At 31.6% G+C, this 19,116-nt stretch overlaps 2 protein-coding genes and 1 pseudogene across 2 annotated transcripts; 2 read left to right on the forward strand and 1 right to left on the reverse strand.

Annotated features, from left to right (window-relative positions):
• The first annotated feature begins 8 nt into the window (after window positions 1-8).
• On the forward strand, window positions 9-7,409 carry LOC112637578 (annotated as a pseudogene).
• A 1,376-nt stretch (window positions 7,410-8,785) lies between these two features.
• Window positions 8,786-10,183, reverse strand: LOC105250912 (cytochrome c oxidase subunit 5A, mitochondrial). Its single transcript, XM_011257282.3, has 2 exons — window positions 9,861-10,183; window positions 8,786-9,184 (listed from the first exon to the last, which is right to left on the reverse strand). Exons 1-2 carry the CDS (start codon window positions 10,060-10,062, stop codon window positions 8,934-8,936), a joined length of 453 nt encoding a protein of 150 aa, XP_011255584.1. The 5' UTR covers window positions 10,063-10,183; the 3' UTR covers window positions 8,786-8,933.
• A 7,042-nt stretch (window positions 10,184-17,225) lies between these two features.
• LOC112637567 (probable 39S ribosomal protein L24, mitochondrial) lies at window positions 17,226-18,463 on the forward strand. Its single transcript, XM_025407593.1, has 4 exons — window positions 17,226-17,515; window positions 17,682-17,864; window positions 17,985-18,187; window positions 18,286-18,463. Exons 1-4 carry the CDS (start codon window positions 17,420-17,422, stop codon window positions 18,461-18,463), a joined length of 660 nt encoding a protein of 219 aa, XP_025263378.1. The 5' UTR covers window positions 17,226-17,419.
• The last annotated feature ends 653 nt before the right edge of the window (window positions 18,464-19,116 follow it).

Below are 19,116 nucleotides of genomic sequence, written 5' to 3' on the forward strand. Positions count from 1 at the left end.
ATTGACATATTAAGAGGTCTAAAGCTATAACAAAACATTTCTCCCACATTAAAAAATCTTTAGGGCCAGTTGGTGTCGCCGCGGCTGCTGCCATTGTATCAGCCAAGAAACGGAAACGACCTCACAGTTTCGAACTAATCCCAGTATCAGAAAAAGACAACAGAATAGGCTTTTAAAGAAAACTTAGAGTAAGTATTTTATATCATGCATCCATATATTGCAGACTTTTTTCTATATAAATTCAAGTTGTTTATGAAAAGCTTAGGACTTTTATAAAACAATTCTTATAAAGCTTCATATAACAACCAATATTTATAATTGTTTTAAAATTCAATAAAATTCAAAAGGGGCAAGGGGTTTTGAGAGATTGTAATTGCAACGCGACATTAACACGCGTGATGACATAGGCACCGACAAATAACGGGCCTTGGCCTTTTGTCACCGTGCGCCTATCGTATGATAGAACGAAATTAATAAAAGGTGTCCTTATCACAAAAATATCAACAAATCCATACAAAGAAAATTTAAAATTAAGGACAAGCCGGAACAAAGTTTTTCGCGATTCCTGGACTCTTCTAGAAGGATTTTCTTAATAAAAGGTCCCGCACATCCAGGGCGCCTCGCACTTTCGAAAAGGCTCTCGCGTTATTACGTATATCGCTTCTAAGAAGAATAAGAAATCCCGAGATTCGTTGTTCCGAATAGATCTGTTGCTCGCGGCAATTAATATTCCGTTATCAAACTTTATACATAATATATACTTTGATACATACATAATGTAAATACATTTTTGTTAAAATTATTATACATTTTTTTGTGTGCGTTTATCAAACATTAAATTTAAATTCGCATGTGATTTATAAGATTCCTTTCCTTCGTACACCGCTCGCAACAATAATATATATCATATTTTCTGATTTATATATATAATTGTGTACGTGTGTGTGTACACTATTATAGTAACATATTTATTTTAAAATTTTACTTATCATTTTGCTATATGTTAAATTATTGTAGCAAACTATTGATGAATTTGCAACGCGGGTTGGACAACAGGCAGTAGTACTAGTGGCTACACCAGGCAAACCAAATAGTAGTTACAAAGTATTTGGAGCAAAACCATTAGAAGATGTAGTGAAAAATCTAAGAACCACTATTATGGAGGAACTTGAAAACGCACTTGCGCAACAAGCGCCGCCACCTTTGCAAGAGGATCCAACATTGTATGAATTACCGCCACTGATAATCGACGGCATACCAACTCCAGTAGAAAAAATGACACAAGCACAACTCAGAGCTTTTATCCCATTGATGTTAAAGTATTCTACTGGTAGAGGCAAACCCGGTTGGGGAAGAGACAGTACACGACCACCATGGTGGCCCAAGGAATTACCTTGGGCTAACGTTCGAATGGATGCACGATCGGAGGACGAAAAAACAAAAGGTATGTAAAAATCGATAAGAACATTTTCTCTGTATCACTGCTCTAATTCATCAATAATTTGAAATATAATTAGATTTATTTATTAAAGAAAAATGTCAATAATTATTTCTTTAAGAAAAAATTAAAATATGATTCAAATACACCTATTTCTTAATAATTCTTATTTTTTATATATTTGAGGATATATATTAAAGGATTTAATGAAGATAAAGTAGATTGTATTCAATCAAATAATCTATTCCAGGAAATCGAAACATATTGCTTCGATTAATTTCAGATCTCGTGGACTCACGCACTACGGCAAATTGTAATAAATTGTTATAAATTCCACGGAAGGGAAGATCTTCTACCAGCGTTTAGTGAAGAAGATGATAAGTCTAATGTCTTGATACAACAAGCGACACCTCACTCTTCGTCACATCCATCGCATTCGTCGAATCAAGGGCAAAGTGGAGGAGCACAGTCGCAACAGCAACAAACGGTGGGAGTTGTTCGCCTCAACAGCACGGATTCATCTAAGGGAAACTCTTCGCCAGCACAAATCATTGCCGCGTCTCCCACAGCTCTTGCCACTGCCACTCAGGTGGGAGTGGATGGAGTAATAAAAAATGAAATAAAAATAGAATTTAAAATAGAATTGGATGAAACAACATTTGTTACAGATTACTGATTATCCAATTTCAATTTTGTATCCATTTGCATCTTATTTTGATATTTAAAAACATCACTATTTTCTTATCTTAATTTCTAATCTCTTGAAATTTGATTTTCATTAATGTTGTTTCTCTCTAAAAATAAGAATAAGAATTGATATAATTTTGAACATGTATGCATTATGAAATACTATCTTGATTTTTGTCGACATTTTGTGTTTGGTTTCCCTTATTTGAGTTACAACTGCTTTTTTTGTCATTCTATTTATTCAATCTTATAATTAAAGAGAATATGTTAAAATACTTTAATTTTCATATAGTTACAATCTATTGTGAAATATTTAATAGAATGTATTTATTTATATTTCAAATTATAATTAAAAGCTGTAGTTAGAATTAATATGTACTTAACAATGTTCTCTTCAACTCAAAGTTGCATTCCAAAATTCTGTTTCAAAAAGTAGAATTAATTTGTACCGTCATCCTGAAAACATGAAATAATGCAACTATAGCAAAATTTACTATTCACAATTTGAAATATATTTTTATAATGTTGCTTTTTACACGTCTGTTCTATTCAATTTAATTCAGTTCTTCATAACTTTAACTTTCATTAGATTGATTATGAAATTTTGGAATGTAACTCTGATATATAATACTTAGTAATCTAATTTGTAATTTTGTTTAACAGATGACAGCCCAATATCCAACAACTGTATTGCAGACAATAACAAATCCTGATGGTTCAGTTTCAATTATACAAGTGGATCCTAATACACCGATCATTACTTTACCAGATGGTACAACAGCCCAAGTTCAAGGAGTTGCTACTGTAAGTATATTATCCAGAAACATATATTTGTCAATTTTATATACCATGTCTTATATGAATTTTATAATATACTAGTTTCTAAGAAATTTGAAGATGTCTAGGTGTAATGTAAAAGATAAATTGATCAATTGTTTAGGAAGTTATTTTAAATACAACACTGAATTAAAATATTACATAAACATGTAATGTGAATCATTTAATAACGTAATTCTGTTCTCAGCATTTATACCTAATTATAGTAATTTGAATTTTTAATTGCTGTCATAGTTGAAAAAAAGCTTGATACAAAATAATCTTTAAGAGAAACCAAAAAATAGTATTAGGCAGCAATCTCGCTTATCGCCCATCATATGTTCTTCATATATATATACACACGAAAATAAAAATCAAATACAAATGGAAATCAATATATAGATAATTATTGAATACGATATTTATATAAGAAACTTTTCAATCTTTTATTTCTAGATTATCTTTATTCTGAAAAGAATCAAAATGAATACAACAAATAATGTGAAAAAAGTTCATGATGTTCTTGATATATTATATAAGTTGAAGAACAAAAAAATCCTTTTTTATTTTATTAATCACATATAATATAGAAGTGCGATTATGTCTCGTTTACGATTGTATTTAGATCCATACAAGTCAAGGAGAAGTGCAAGCATTAGCAGAAGTAGCTGGTAGTACGGATGGTACTAGTGTGGCCGTTGATCTGAATACCGTTACAGAAGCAACATTAGGTCAAGATGGTCAAATCATCCTCACTGGAGAAGATGGACACGGTAAAACAGTTTTTTATAGGCTCTGCACCGTCGCCGGCCAAGAGATGATCGAGCAATAGTTCGTTTTTTTTTTTTTTTTTTTTTTTTTTTCTTTTTTTTCCTGTTATTTTGCATGCTGTCTGCTATGCTCCAATCGGAAATCATTTATATGTGTTGTACTACTTTGTATCACGGAGTAGAACGATGTGGAATAGAGTTTATGTATTTGCCTTGTATTGTATATACATAGCAATTTTATATAAATGGAGCTATGCACAGCGCTTTATTTGAAATCTTGTTCTTTAAGAATCCAAAAAGCGCGTTTATATGTGACTCAGAGTAATTATATAAAAGTATTAATTAAAAAAAGATATCTGCACGTTAATTAATTTAGATTCACATCATTTATTTGACACATGTTTACGCGCTATTTTATGCTACTTTATTTTAAATTTTCTCACTCTTGAGAAATAATAATTATATGTAATATGCATGTAGGTATATTAATTTTCTTTATATATATATATATATATATATATATGTACGTATGTATGTATATATATATATATGTATATGTGTATGTATATATATATATATATATATATATATATATATCCATATGTATATATATTATTATACATAAGCATATCTAACACATTTGTACATAAATTATCATTATTGTAGCTATATATATCGAAGCACTTTGCTACAGAAAGTTTAATAACGATTCAAGTTAAAAAAAAGATGCAGATGTGCAGATAATTATATAAAGAAAACATATATCTCTCGCTATTGGATTCTTAAAATTTTCAACTTAGTAAACGCTAAAAATGAAAGATGATGCCACGATAATGGAAGAAACTGTTCTACGATTATTATATTTATCATTATCACTAAAAATTGGTTTACCAACTTGAATTAAATGAAAAGAAATAAACTTGCTGTACATAGAGTATTTTTTGTTGATGTTTCATTATTTTTTATACATCTTAGCAGCCCCTGTGTTTAAGTTGCTTGTAATAAATAATGCGTTAATTGTGCTGGTATTTATGCGTTTTTCGAAATTTCTCATGTGATACCTAAAATTTCAAGTTTTTTCTTGCAAACAGCTTAAACATTCACGCTGCCCCTTATAAATGCCTTAGTTTTCTTAGAGCGTTAATTGTGTTTTTATATTGCGATTTATATAAGTTAAAAGAATATATTAAAGAAAGAATAATCAGATTGTAGCATTAAATCAAGTATCAAGTATTAAATTTCTGTTTCTCTCTCTTAGCATATATCAATTAAATGCTATTATCTTTCTTTAAATTGTTCGATATGTACATATTATATGTTCCCACTTCTATGATCTTTTCTAAGATTTCAATCTTTAACTGACATAGCAGAATTTCATTCCTGTTTTATTTCCCTTATCCTTTAGTTTAAATCTGTATCCATCTCGATAACGGAACATTAAGTAATTACGTTTTAATATTTTTTTCTTTTCGCAAATAAAATGTCCATGATATGACAAATAGCTAAGATTAGCTAAAGAAAAAAGTGTCGATTAATAGTTAAAATAATAAACAATATACATTCGCTTGTATGATAAATTAGTAGTTTAATTATTATTATGGATGCCAAAATTGTCCCGAATATAAAAAATTCGTGGTGCGAACAACACGATTTTTAATCACGCACAGATTCAATCGTTGGTTCGATATTAGCGTTTTGCAAACAGCTTCTTCACGTTGTCGCATTGTGAGTATAATTGAGATATTTGTTTATCATTTTCTCTTTATATTGTCTTTTCCAGTTTGTAAAGTATACATCACTGTGCGCTGTAAATTGCTGCGAATAGTACGCGGAATGTTAAATACATATTTGTTTCAGGATATCCTGTCTCAGTCTCGGGAGTGATCACTGTGCCAGTGTCCGCCAGTATGTATCAGACTATGGTAGCCAATATTCAGAGCGACGGAACGATGCAAGTCGTGACACCGATGGTACAAGTACCCAAGGTAGAGCCAGGAAATGGCGACACCACCATTGAGGCCGTCACTATACAGGGTCATCCTATGACCATGATAAATGCCGCCGGAGAGCATCAAGTCCTTCAAGTAATATCGTTGAAAGACGCCAATGTTCTAACGAAGGCTATGCAAGCTGAGGTTGTTAAGGACGAGGATAGTCAACAACAACAAACTGTATCTAGCCCGGAATAAACGCGTGTTTTAAGTGTAATCTAGTTAATCCAAAATCGCTCCATATCACCTACGGACGTATGCGTGCATACGGCGGTGATATACGGGCAAGAAAGATAAAAGTGTGAGAGAATTAGTAATGGATTGGTGTTGTGTTCTTTTTTTCTCTTTGAGTCACTGTACTTGTGTAGTGTGTCTTGCTCTGACTGCGTACAGCGATTATATCCGAAAGTGAGAATGGAGAGAGTGCGTAATATTGATTAAGATTAGTCTAGAGTATTTGTACTCAAGATTCATTGTAAATGCTTGAGGGTCACTTGCAATTCAATTTCTCAGATATAGTATTAATTTTTAAAGAAATCTATCGCATCGCGCTGGGCGAATGTGTCTCCATTTTCGCGAATAATTTGCGACATTATATTGTTTTTTCCATCGAAACATGAAAACATAATCGTGCTTTCCAGTATTGCGTAAGCACGTATTTCTAGTCTTAAAACCAGGTTGATACGTGAAATACACACCAAAGACATACTTTTAATTAATTCAATAATTATATTGTGGTAAGCGTTCATCGTTTCCATAATAATGCAGTAAATTTGTCCATTTTTTTCTTCAATTTTCACTTTAGCACAAATTGACTTCAAAATTTGACAAAGACAGAAGCTTCTCTAATTTACGAACGTTTGTTGTAGAAAATGAGGAAAAGCACGCAATTCGATTATAAAAAAATCGATCGTTTATGAATATCGAGTCTAGTTTACAAATAAACAGAAAAATTGCGCTTGGACACAGATTAAATGAATCGCGGATCGATCCGTTTGAACAGTTGGAGATATCTTTGAAGTTTGAATTTAAGATGTGTTTCGAAGTATGACATATGTTTGAATTGTGCGATCATAAAAAAATTCCGATTATTTTGTTTTTCTATCGCAGAGTTATGTAACAGTATACAGAGTTTTATTTATCTCGATCGCTTGGAGTACATCCGTTGCTTTTTTAAAAAGCAACGAGAGTGCCAGATGGTCAAGATGAACAAAAATGACTCCTGTATATGTAATATATACATAAAGAATCGATAGTAGAGATAAAAAAAAGAGTTAAGCATTTCTGACGGGTACAAATAGGATGTAAGATGTATGTTTTTTCGAAAAAAAAAAGAAAAAAAAACAAAAACCAGGATATTAATGGATTTGAAATTTCAATACGCACCAACGCGAGAAGCATGTGTCCATAGTCTTATTTTACAAGAATCTTATATTGCACCATTTACTATTACTACTACTCGTTTTGATTAACGTAATCGTAAGGGGGAATCGTAAAATCGTATGATTTTTATCAATGCGATAAAAGAAGAAGGTAGATATTATATTTCTATGAAGAATTATTTTAATGTCAACCTCTTGAAAATTATCTCTTGAAACTATGACCGAACGTGTATGTATGTACTAATTTTCTAAAACAAAATACGGGATTGTAAAAACCATAGACATAGTAAGTATAGACCGAGCATCCATTGTATATAAGTGTATATAAGCGTTAAGCATACGAAAAGAAAGGCAAAAGATGTAAGATGAGTTTCTTTCTCTTTTCAATGCTGGAGAAGTGGGGAATGCTCCCCACTTCTCCAGCATCTTTTGTCTTTCTTTTCGTATGCTTAACGCTTATATACACTTATATACAATGGATGCTCGGTTTATACTTACTATGTCTATGGTAAAAACCAGAATTCATATACATATATATTATCCTTCGATCAATTTGAAGGTAATCAAAAGTAATGAATTCTATTTTACATTAAATAGTCGGACTGTGTCACATATGGTATTTAAATCATCAATCCATTTTTATATAATGTATCTAAAACGACGAAAGGTGTATTTTTTGCGTGCAATCTTGTTTCAATGTTACGGTAAGAAAAATTAGAATCGTCTCTTTTTGTAATAATCTTGTTTTCTCAATTATATATTACTATTTTACATTTTTTTTATTATTCCATTTTTTCCATTGTATATAACATACATTATATAAATATGTATTCTACATGCAGTAGTGATCTCATTTTTAAATTTTATTTAGTGTTGATTGTATAAATTGCAATTGAATTGGAAAATTACGTAATAATATTTATTTTAAAGATTGTAACATTGAAACAATAAACTGCCCTCGAAATCGTGTGTAATAATACCAAAGAGATTTTTATAACATTATAGGAAGAAATAGAGTTGAGAATAGAGATAAATACTATTAAAAACGTATCATAATGACTAGATACTAATTGTTGCGTTGTTTTTTTAAGATTCAAGGCCACTACATTAATGATGTAATATATCAGTATCTACGTATGTAAGATAAACATGTTATATTTTCCCTCTGTTGTTTGTAACAAAGCACACACGGAGCATAAATTAAGTTAAATGTCATTCAAGAAAAAAATGTGTATTACGACTTTAGATAATTATAGACATATGTGTATATGACTTTGCTGCATATCTCAATTTCCATGTCAATTTGTAAATAAGTTGTTGTATTGTCATCTCAATTTTGCCTTTACTTTTACTCAAATTAATTACGACATTGAAATTAATCAATAATATTGGCCATACAATTGTATACAACTCAATCGTGCTTACAATGCAACCATATGTAACGAAAAAGAAGATAAATCCGACAATTTTCAGATAATCCATAGAACAAAATTTGTCATTTTGGACAATAACTTTAATGAAACAATTTGGAATATATTTACCAAAAAATGGACAATCACTATTTATGGCAAATATTAAATGTTTTTAATATCATCATATATCTTTGTAATTGAGTCTTAAATTAAAATTCTAATGTTTTTATGTACGATGTTATAAATTACATTTGATTGATTTTTCATTAACGATAGACAACAATTATAATACAATTGTGTTTTTTTTATTCAACAATGCTGCTGATAATGTGGATACATAAAAAGTTCAGCCTTGTTGATAATCATTCTTTATATGCATCTGAAGCAGCAACTAAGAGAACATAAATACTAATATTTATAGTATAATTTTTAACCTGTTACATATGATATTCTGATTGACAGGCTAATTCTGGCTTGTCGTAACCTAGCTCCTCGGGTGTGCTAATGCCTAGCTCATCCAAAGTTGGTCTGATCTCTTGAAGAATATAAGGATAGATCTCGCCGATATATGGTCCAGTTTTATCTTTCACTGATTCTAAGAATCTTACAGCAAGAGCAAAGTCATTTAATCTTCTGCAAGCTCTCAATGCTGCGCATATAATTACTGGTTCTGGTACATTATCCATACCTAAATAAAATATATAATTGTTAGCAAAGTTATTTTATAATCTATATATATATATATATATTAACAAGAGAGGCCAAAACAATGTATAAATATAAACATATTTAAATTTTATGGTATGAGTAAGTAAGAGTTTGTTTGTTATTGATACTTCTGTTATTGATCTTGTTTTTTCCAGGTATATTTTTTAAGCTTTAAATTTTCATCTTTTTTATATCTCTCTAAACTAAATATTCCAATAATCATAAGCAAATTTTATAATATAAATTAATTGATCAATTTAGGACAAATTTATTTTTGAATAAAAATGAAAGTTCTCGATATAATTTATGATTAGAAATTGTTTATAGCAAAATAAAACCTGGAAAAAAATAGTTAAAAATAATTTATAAAAGTAATTTTGTTTAAGCCATTCCAACCGAATTTAAATAGATTTTGATTTAAAATTTAATGAAGAGGTATAATAAATGTTAATCTCTCTAAGCTAAGAAAAAACAGTATTTAAATCGTCAAAAAAAATCTGTTCAAAGAACATTCATCGCTGATTTTATCATACTTGTTTCATTTATCAGGTGAAACAAGAATGATAAAATCAGCAATAAATGTCCTTTACAATTAAAATTGACAATCACTGATTTCATTACGGAATATTGATTGATGACACGAGCGCAAGACTCACCAGCCAGATCATTCATGGCCTTTCGAATCTCCCAGTGATCGATGTCGTTGCGGTTGAAGAAATTGACATATCGCTGATCGAACTCCTCGTCGGTCTCCTTGGGGCCGTGGGACGCCCTGGTGCTTTGCACGCCGACGAGGCTAGTAGCCGTCACTCGGGGCACCATCGCCGAGGCCACGCGTGATGCTACGATACGCAACATTCTTTCGCTCGAGGATTTCCTTTTCGTCCGAGAAAGATATCTTCCTCCTCGACACCGTTCGTCTTGGTCTGTTGCGTAAACCGACCAGGACGGAAGTCAAGACCAACGGGCAGAGTCGTCTGCAACACAGATGGCGCGACTTTCGGCGCGCATTTTTAAATTCGCGCCGTTTCAGACGCTGCGTCTATCCAGGAAATACAGACAGCGAAACCTTACCTTACTTTCTGAAATTTTAAAAGAAATATGTATTAAGGTAGGTTTGTACAAGCAGAGAGAAACCTGAGAGCGGCCACCTCGCTTTAACGGGTATATTGTCCTAATGCGCTCCCTGACAAAGTAGACGTCAACTACATCCATTACAGTCGATAATAATACATGGTTCGTGTCTGAGCTATGGTTCATGTCCAAGCTATGGAGTGACCCCAAAAGTGATACTCCCACTATGGACATTCAAAACATGGACATGAACTAAAAAATCAGTGTCCATGAATGTTCTCAGAGGGTAATATATAATTGCACAATTTCTGGTTTTGTTCCGTGCTATATGCACGAAATGCCGGTAGCACCAGTGCTATATAACAATTAAATACTTATGTGTGTAAATTGATAATAAATAAATTATTCAATCGCGACAGATACTGTAATAATCAAAGATGAAATAAATATTTTTCAAAATAAATTGGTAAATAATACGGCTCTATGTATTTATCAACATGATAATTAAGTAAAGAGCATTAAGAGCCCACAAAACGCGGATGGCAATGCGTAAATTATTTCGAACATTAATTGTTCGCGAAATTTTTTTTTTTTTTTTTTTTTAAATGCGTTACTAGGAGAACATGATTTGTAAAGAGATCATCAACGCATTATCGACCTCCTCGCAAAATATATTCTCCTGATAATATAAAATAATAAGAAACGAATTTTCGAAAATTTTCACGCTTGCGTTATTAGGAGAACATGATTTGTAAAGAGGTCATCAACGCATTTTCGACCTCCTCGCAAAATATATTCTCCTGATAATATAAAATAATAAGAAACGAATTTTCGAAAATTTTCACGCTTGCGTTATTAGGAGAACATGATTTATAAAGAGGTCATCAACGCATCTTCGACCTCCTCGCAAAATATATTCTCCTGATAATATAAAATAATAAGAAACGAATTTTCGAAAATTTTCACGCTTGCGTTATTAGGAGAACATGATTTGTAAAAAGGTCATCAACGCATCATCGACCTCCTCGCAAAATATATTCTCCTGATAATATAAAATAATAAGAAACGAATTATCGAAAATTTTCACGCTTGCGTTATTAGGAGAACAGGATTTGTAAAGAGGTCATCAACGCATCATCGACCTCCTCGCACAATATCTTCTCCTGATAATATAAATTATAAGAAACGAATTTTCGAAAATTTTCGCGCTTGCGTTATTAGGAGAACATGATTTGTAAAGAGATCATCAACGCATCATCGACCTCCTAGCAAAATATATTCTCCTGATAATATAAAATAATAAGAAACGAATTTTCGAAAATTTTCGCGCTTGCGTTATTAGGAGAACATGATTTGTAAAAAGGTCATCAACGCATCATCGACCTCCTCGCAAAATATATTCTCCTGATAATATAAAATAATAAGAAACGAATTATCGAAAATTTTCACGCTTGCGTTATTAGGAGAACAGGATTTGTAAAGAGGTCATCAACGCATCATCGACCTCCTCGCACAATATCTTCTCCTGATAATATAAATTATAAGAAACGAATTTTCGAAAATTTTCGCGCTTGCGTTATTAGGAGAACATGATTTGTAAAGAGATCATCAACGCATCATCGACCTCCTAGCAAAATATATTCTCCTGATAATATAAAATAATAAGAAACGAATTTTCGAAAATTTTCGCGCTTGCGTTATTAGGAGAACATGATTTGTAAAGAGGTCATCAACGCATCATCGACCTCCTCGCAAAATATATTCTCCTGATAATATAAATTATAAGAAACGAATTTTCGAACATGTTCGCGATTGCGTTATTAGGAGAACATGATTTGTAAAGAGGTCATCAACGCATCATCGACCTTCTCGCATAATATATTCTCCTGATCATATAAATTATAAGAAACGAATTTTCGAAAATTTTCACGTTTGCATTATTAGGAGAACAGGATTTGTAAAGAGGTCATCAACGCATCATCGACCTCCTCGCACAATATATTATCCTGGTAATATAAATTATAAGAAACGAATTTTCGAAAATTTTCGCGCTTGCGTTATTAGGAGAACATGATTTGTAAAGTGATCATCAACGCATCATCGACCTCCTCGCAAAATATATTCTCCTGATAATATAAATTATAAGAAACGAATTTTCGAAAATTTTCGCGCTTGCGTTATTAGGAGAACATGATTTGTAAAGAGGTCATCAAAACATCACCGACCTCCTCGCAAAATATATTCTCCTGATAATATAAAATATTAAGAAACGAATTTTCGAAAATTTTCACGCCTGCGTTATTAGGAGAACATGATTTGTAAAGAGGTCATCAACGCATCATCGACCTCCTCGCAAAATATATTCTCCTGATAATATAAATATAAGAAACGAATTTTCGAACATTTTCACGCTTGCGTTATTAGGAGAACATGATTTGTAAAGAGGTCACCAACGCATCATCGACCTCCTCGCACAATATATTCTCCTGATAATATAAATTATAAGAAACGAATTTTCGAAAATTTTCACGCTTGCGTTATTAGGAGAACATGATTTGTAAAGAGATCATCAACGCATCATCGACCTCCTCGCAAAATATATTCTCCTGATAATATAAATTATAAGAAACGAATTTTCGAAAATTTTCACGCTTGCGTTATTAGGAGAACATGATTTGTAAAGAAGTCATCAACGCATCATCGACCTCCTCGCACAATATATTCTCCTGATATATAAATTATAAGAAACGAATTTTCGAAAATTTTCGCGCTTGCGTTATTAGGAGAACATGATTTGTAAAGAGTCATCAACGCATCTTCGACCTCCTCGCACAATATATTCTCCTGATAATATAAATTATAAGAAACGAATTTTCGAAAATTTTCGCGCTTGCGTTATTAGGAGAACATGATTTGTAAAGAGTCATCAACGCATCATCGACCTCCTCGCAAAATATATTCTCCTGATAATATAAATTATAAGAAACGAATTTTCGAAAATTTTCACGCTTTGCGTTATTAGGAGAACATGATTTGTAAAGAGGTCATCAACGCATCATCGACCTCCTCGCAAAATATATTCTCCTGATAATATAAAATAATAAGAAACGAATTTTCGAAAATTTTCACGCTTGCGTTATTAGGAGAACATGATTTGTAAAGAGGTCATCAACGCATCATCGACCTCCTCGCAAAATATATTCTCCTGATAATATAAATTATAAGAAACGAATTTTCGAAAATTTTCACGCTTGCGTTATTAGGAGAACATGATTTGTAAAGAGGTCATCAACGCATCATCGACCTCCTCGCAAAATGTTCTCCTAATAACGCAAGCGTCCTGAATTTTCGAAAATTCGTTTCTTATTATTTATATTATCAGGAGAATATATTTTGCGAGGAGGTCGATGATGCGTTGATGACCTCTTTACAAATCATGTTTCCTAATAACGCAAGCGTGAAAATTTTCGAAAATTCGTTTCTTATTATTTATATTATCAGGAGAATATATTTGCGCGGAGGTCGATGATGCGTTGATGACCTCTTTACAAATCATGTTCTCCTAATAACGCAAGCGTGAAAATTTTCGAAAATTCGTTTCTTATAATTTATATTATCAGGAGAATATATTATGCGAGGAGGTCGATGATGCGTTGATGATCTCTTTACAAATCATGTTCTCCTAATAACGCAAGCGCCAAAATTTTCGAAAATTCGTTTCTTATAATTTATATGATCAGGAGAATATATTGTGCGAAGAGGTCGATGATGCGTTGATGACCTCTTTACAAATCATGTTCTCCTAATAACGCAAGCGTGAAAATTTTCGAAAATTCGTTTCTTTTATTTTATATTATCAGGAGAATATATTGTGCGAGAAGGTCGATGATGCGTTGATGACCTCTTTACAAATCATGTTCTTCTAATAACGCAAGCGTGAAAATTTTCGAAAATTCGTTTCTTATAATTTATATTATCAGGAGAATATATTTTGCGAGGAGGTCGATGATGCGTTGATGATCTCTTTACAAATCATGTTCTCCTAATAACGCAAGCGTGAAAATTTTCGAAAATTCGTTTCTTATTATTTTATATTATCAGGAGAATATATTTTGCGAGGAGGTCGATGATGCGTTGATGACCTCTTTACAAATCATGTTCTCCTAATAACGCAAGCGTGAAAATTTTCGAAAATTCGTTTCTCATTATTTTGTATATTATCAGGAGAATATATTTTGCGAGGAGGTCGATGATGCGTTGATGACCTCTTTACAAATCATGTTCTCCTAACAACGCAAGCGTGAAAATTTTCGAAAATTCGTTTCTTATAATTTATATTATCAGGAGAATATATTGTGCGAGGAGGTCGATGATGCGTTGATGACCTCTTTACAAATCATGTTCTCCTAATAACGCAAGCGCGAAAATTTTCGAAAATTCGTTTCTTATAATTTATATGATCAGGAGAATATATTGTGCGAAGAGGTCTATGATGCGTTGATGACCTCTTTACAAATCATGTTCTCCTAATAACGCAAGCGTGAAAATTTTCGAAATTCGTTTCTTATTGTTTTATATTATCAGGAGAATATATTGTGCGAGAAGGTCGATGATGCGTTGATGACCTCTTTACAAATCATGTTCTCCTAATAACGCAAGCGCGAAAATTTTCGAAAATTCGTTTTTATAATTTATATGATCAGGAGAATATATTGTACGAAGAGGTCGATGATGCGTTGATGACCTCTTTACAAATCATGTTCTCCTAATAACGCAAGCGTGAAAATTTTCGAAAATTCGTTTCTTATAATTTATATTATCAGGAGAATATATTTTGCGAGGAGGTCGATGATGCGTTGATGACCTCTTTACAAATCATGTTCTCCTAACAACGCAAGCGTGAAAATTTTCGAAAATTCGTTTCTTATAATTTATATTATCAGGAGAATATATTGTGCGAGGAGGTCGATGATGCGTTGATGACCTCTTTACAAATCATGTTCTCCTAATAACGCAAGCGCGAAAATTTTCGAAAATTCGTTTCTTATAATTTATATGATCAGGAGAATATATTGTGCGAAGAGGTCTATGATGCGTTGATGACCTCTTTACAAATCATGTTCTCCTAATAACGCAAGCGTGAAAATTTTCGAAAATTCGTTTCTTATTTTTATATATCAGGAGAATATATTGTGCGAGAAGGTCGATGATGCGTTGATGACCTCTTTACAAATCATGTTCTCCTAATAACGCAAGCGCGAAAATTTTCGAAAATTCGTTTTTTATAATTTATATGATCAGGAGAATATATTGTACGAAGAGGTCGATGATGCGTTGATGACCTCTTTACAAATCATGTTCTCCTAATAACGCAAGCGTGAAAATTTTCGAAAATTCGTTTCTTATTATTTATATTATCAGGAGAATATATTTTGCGAGGAGGTCGATGATGCGTTGATGACCTCTTTACAAATCATGTTCTCCTAATAACGCAAGCGTGAAAATTTTCGAAAATTCGTTTCTTATTATTTTATATTATCAGGAGATATATATTTTGCGAGGAGGTCGATGATGCGTTGATGACCTCTTTGCAAATCATGTTCTCCTAATAACGCAAGCGTGAAAATTTTCGAAAATTCGTTTCTTATTATTTTATATTATCAGGAGAATATATTTTGCGAGGAAATCGAAGATGCGTTGATGACCTCTTTACAAATCATGTTCTCCTAATAACGCAAGCGTGAAAATTTTCGAAAATTCGTTTCTTATTATTTTATATTATCAGGAGAATATATTTTGCGAGGAGGTCGAAGATGCGTTGATGACCTCTTTACAAATCATGTTCTCCTAATAACGCAAGCGTGAAAATTTTCGAAAATTCGTTTCTTATTATTTTATATTATCAGGAGAATATATTTTGCGAGGAGGTCGATGATGCGTTGATGACCTCTTTGCAAATCATGTTCTCCTAATAACGCAAGCGTGAAAATTTTCGAAAATTCGTTTCTTATTATTTTATATTATCAGGAGAATATATTTTGCGAGGAGGTCGAAGATGCGTTGATGACCTCTTTACAAATCATGTTCTCCTAATAACGCAAGCGTGAAAATTTTCGAAAATTCGTTTCTTATTATTTTATATTATCAGGAGAATATATTTTGCGAGGAGGTCGAAGATGCGTTGATGACCTCTTTACAAATCATGTTCTCCTAATAACGCATTTAAAAAAAAAAAAAAAAAAAATTTCGCGAACAATTAATGTTCGAAATAATTTACGCATTGCCATCCGCGTTTTGTGGGCTCTTAATGCTCTTCACTTAATTATCATGTTGATAAATACATAGAGCCGTATTATTTACCAATTTATTTTGAAAAATATTTATTTCATCTTTGAATAATACAGTATCTGTCGCGATTGAATAATTTATTTGTTATCAATTTACACACATAAGTATTTAATTGTTATATAGCACTGGTGCTACCGGCATTTCGTGCACATAGCACGGAACAAAACCAGAAATTGTGCAATTTTATATTACCCTCTGAGAACATTCATGGTCTTTGTAGTTCATGTCCATGTTTTGAATGTCCATAGAGGGAGTATCACTTTTGGGATCACTCCATAGCTTGGACATGAACCATAGCTCAGACACGAACCATGTATTATTATCGACTCTAATGGATGTAGTTGACGTCCACTTTGTCATGGAGCGCATTAGGACAATATACCACGTTAAAGCGAGGTGGCCGCTCTCAGGTTTCTCTCTGTATATATATATATTCATGGACATTGGCTTTTTAGTTCATGTCGACGTTTTCAATGTCCATAGAGGGAGTATAGGTGCAATTTCATTGACGTTAAAAAGTAGCGTCAACCATTGGTTGAACAAAGAAGTAAGTAGTTGCTTCTTTGTTCAATCAATGGTTTCATTGACGCTACTTTTTAGCGACAATGAAATTGCACCTTATCGCTCCAGGGACTTAAAAGCAGGCTATGACACCTCTCAGTCTTCTCTCCGCTTTGACATAACCAAGTAGATTGGCATTTTGCAGACACTTATGTAAAGATAATACGCAAAAACGTATATACTTATACTCTGAATAAAAAAATTTTGAGAGGAATTTAAAGAAGAAGCAAATATGAGATTAACGTCTACTTTATTAAGACACGTGGGAGAATGGTCAAAGAAATATTCAAATTTACCAGACAGTTATATACAGCGGGCTATGGCACAGGTATACATAATTATCTATAATAATTGTTTAGAAAAAGATGCATGTTATTCTTATAATACATAACACTCTCTTTACATAACATTCTCTACATAACACTACTACATTTTCTACACCTCATCTTATTCTTCATGAATTTTTTAATATTATTGATAAAAACTATAATTAGGTTTATTGGAGAACACCTCGTAAGCCAAATTATTTGCCACGTACGATTGAAAAGAAAAATTTTCGTTTCTCCATATTTCGTCCATGGACTAATCAATTTCATCGTGATAATAGGCCTGGTAAGAAACACAAGTTCATTCATGTCGAGCCTATTAAAGATTGGAGTTTCTTTAGAGGTGATAGGGTATGTAAATTTACTTGGAAAGCATTAATACTTTAATAAAATAAATAATTAATAATATTATATTTATCATTGCAACTTGTGGCATTATATATATAATTGTGTTCATACTTTTCTATATAGGTAGAAATTTTAGAAGGGAAAGATAAAGGAAAACAAGGGCTCGTAAAAGAAATCTATCAAGAAAGGAATTGGATAATTGTGGAAGGACTTAATACAAAACTGAGATGTATTATGAAAGACAAAAACTATCCTGGTACATTTATACAGGAGGAACAACCATTACTAGTAACTTCACAGGTGCAATTAGTTGACCCTTCAGACATGTAAGTACAATTTATTCAAAGAATTCATTTTATATATGAAAATATGGCCAAAGTATATTATAATATTTTATAACATAATATAAATTAAATCATTGTAGGCAAGGAACTCAAATAGAATGGCGATATAAAGAAGATGGCGAAAAGGTTCGCATATCTCTGAGAACTGGTAGAATAATTCCTGTGCCTGTCGCGAGTGAAGAAACAGTAGATTATAAATCTCAGAAGTTATATAGAGAGCAACCCAAAGATACAATTAAAGCCGATGCAGAAAAGTAACTTTTATGGTATGTAATATATATTTAAGAAATGTTGCAACAATTTAAAATATTATATATATAATTTTACTTTTTCATCTATATGAATTATCTACAAAGATATACTATAATACATAATATAAATGATATAAAATAAATATATCTTTTATATTTGTAGCCATCATTAAAGACTTTTGAAATGGATATCATGGATGAAATGGTATTAAAGAGGACCGTATTCAGAAAGCTCTTATTGGTATTAATCATTGTTATATACAATTTTCTGTTATTAGTTTCTCTACACAATTACAATTTTTAATAAATATATTAAGTAAATGAAAGAATCAGAATACATAGTCATTCTTTTAATATAATTAAAATAAATTCTTATTTACAATCTTTTGAATGAAAAAATTGCTTTTTGTGGAATATTTTATTAACATACTAATAAAAATAAATTTTTTTATATGATAATTTCAATATCTTCTTTCATAGTATTCGAAAAAGTATATCTTTGTAAAAGCTATATATATAATATCGTTGTTCTTGCTAATTGTCTATATAGGAAATATATAAATCAATAAGAGAAAGAAATATTCATAATATTAAACAATAAAAAGCGAACAATTCAATATTTAATATAACAAATTTACATTGGATAAAATATGTAATATT

This window comes from Camponotus floridanus, unplaced genomic scaffold, assembly GCF_003227725.1.
Source record: "Camponotus floridanus strain SB8 unplaced genomic scaffold, Cflo_v7.5 scaffold18, whole genome shotgun sequence".
In the NCBI taxonomy this organism is placed as follows: domain Eukaryota; kingdom Metazoa; phylum Arthropoda; class Insecta; order Hymenoptera; family Formicidae; genus Camponotus; species Camponotus floridanus.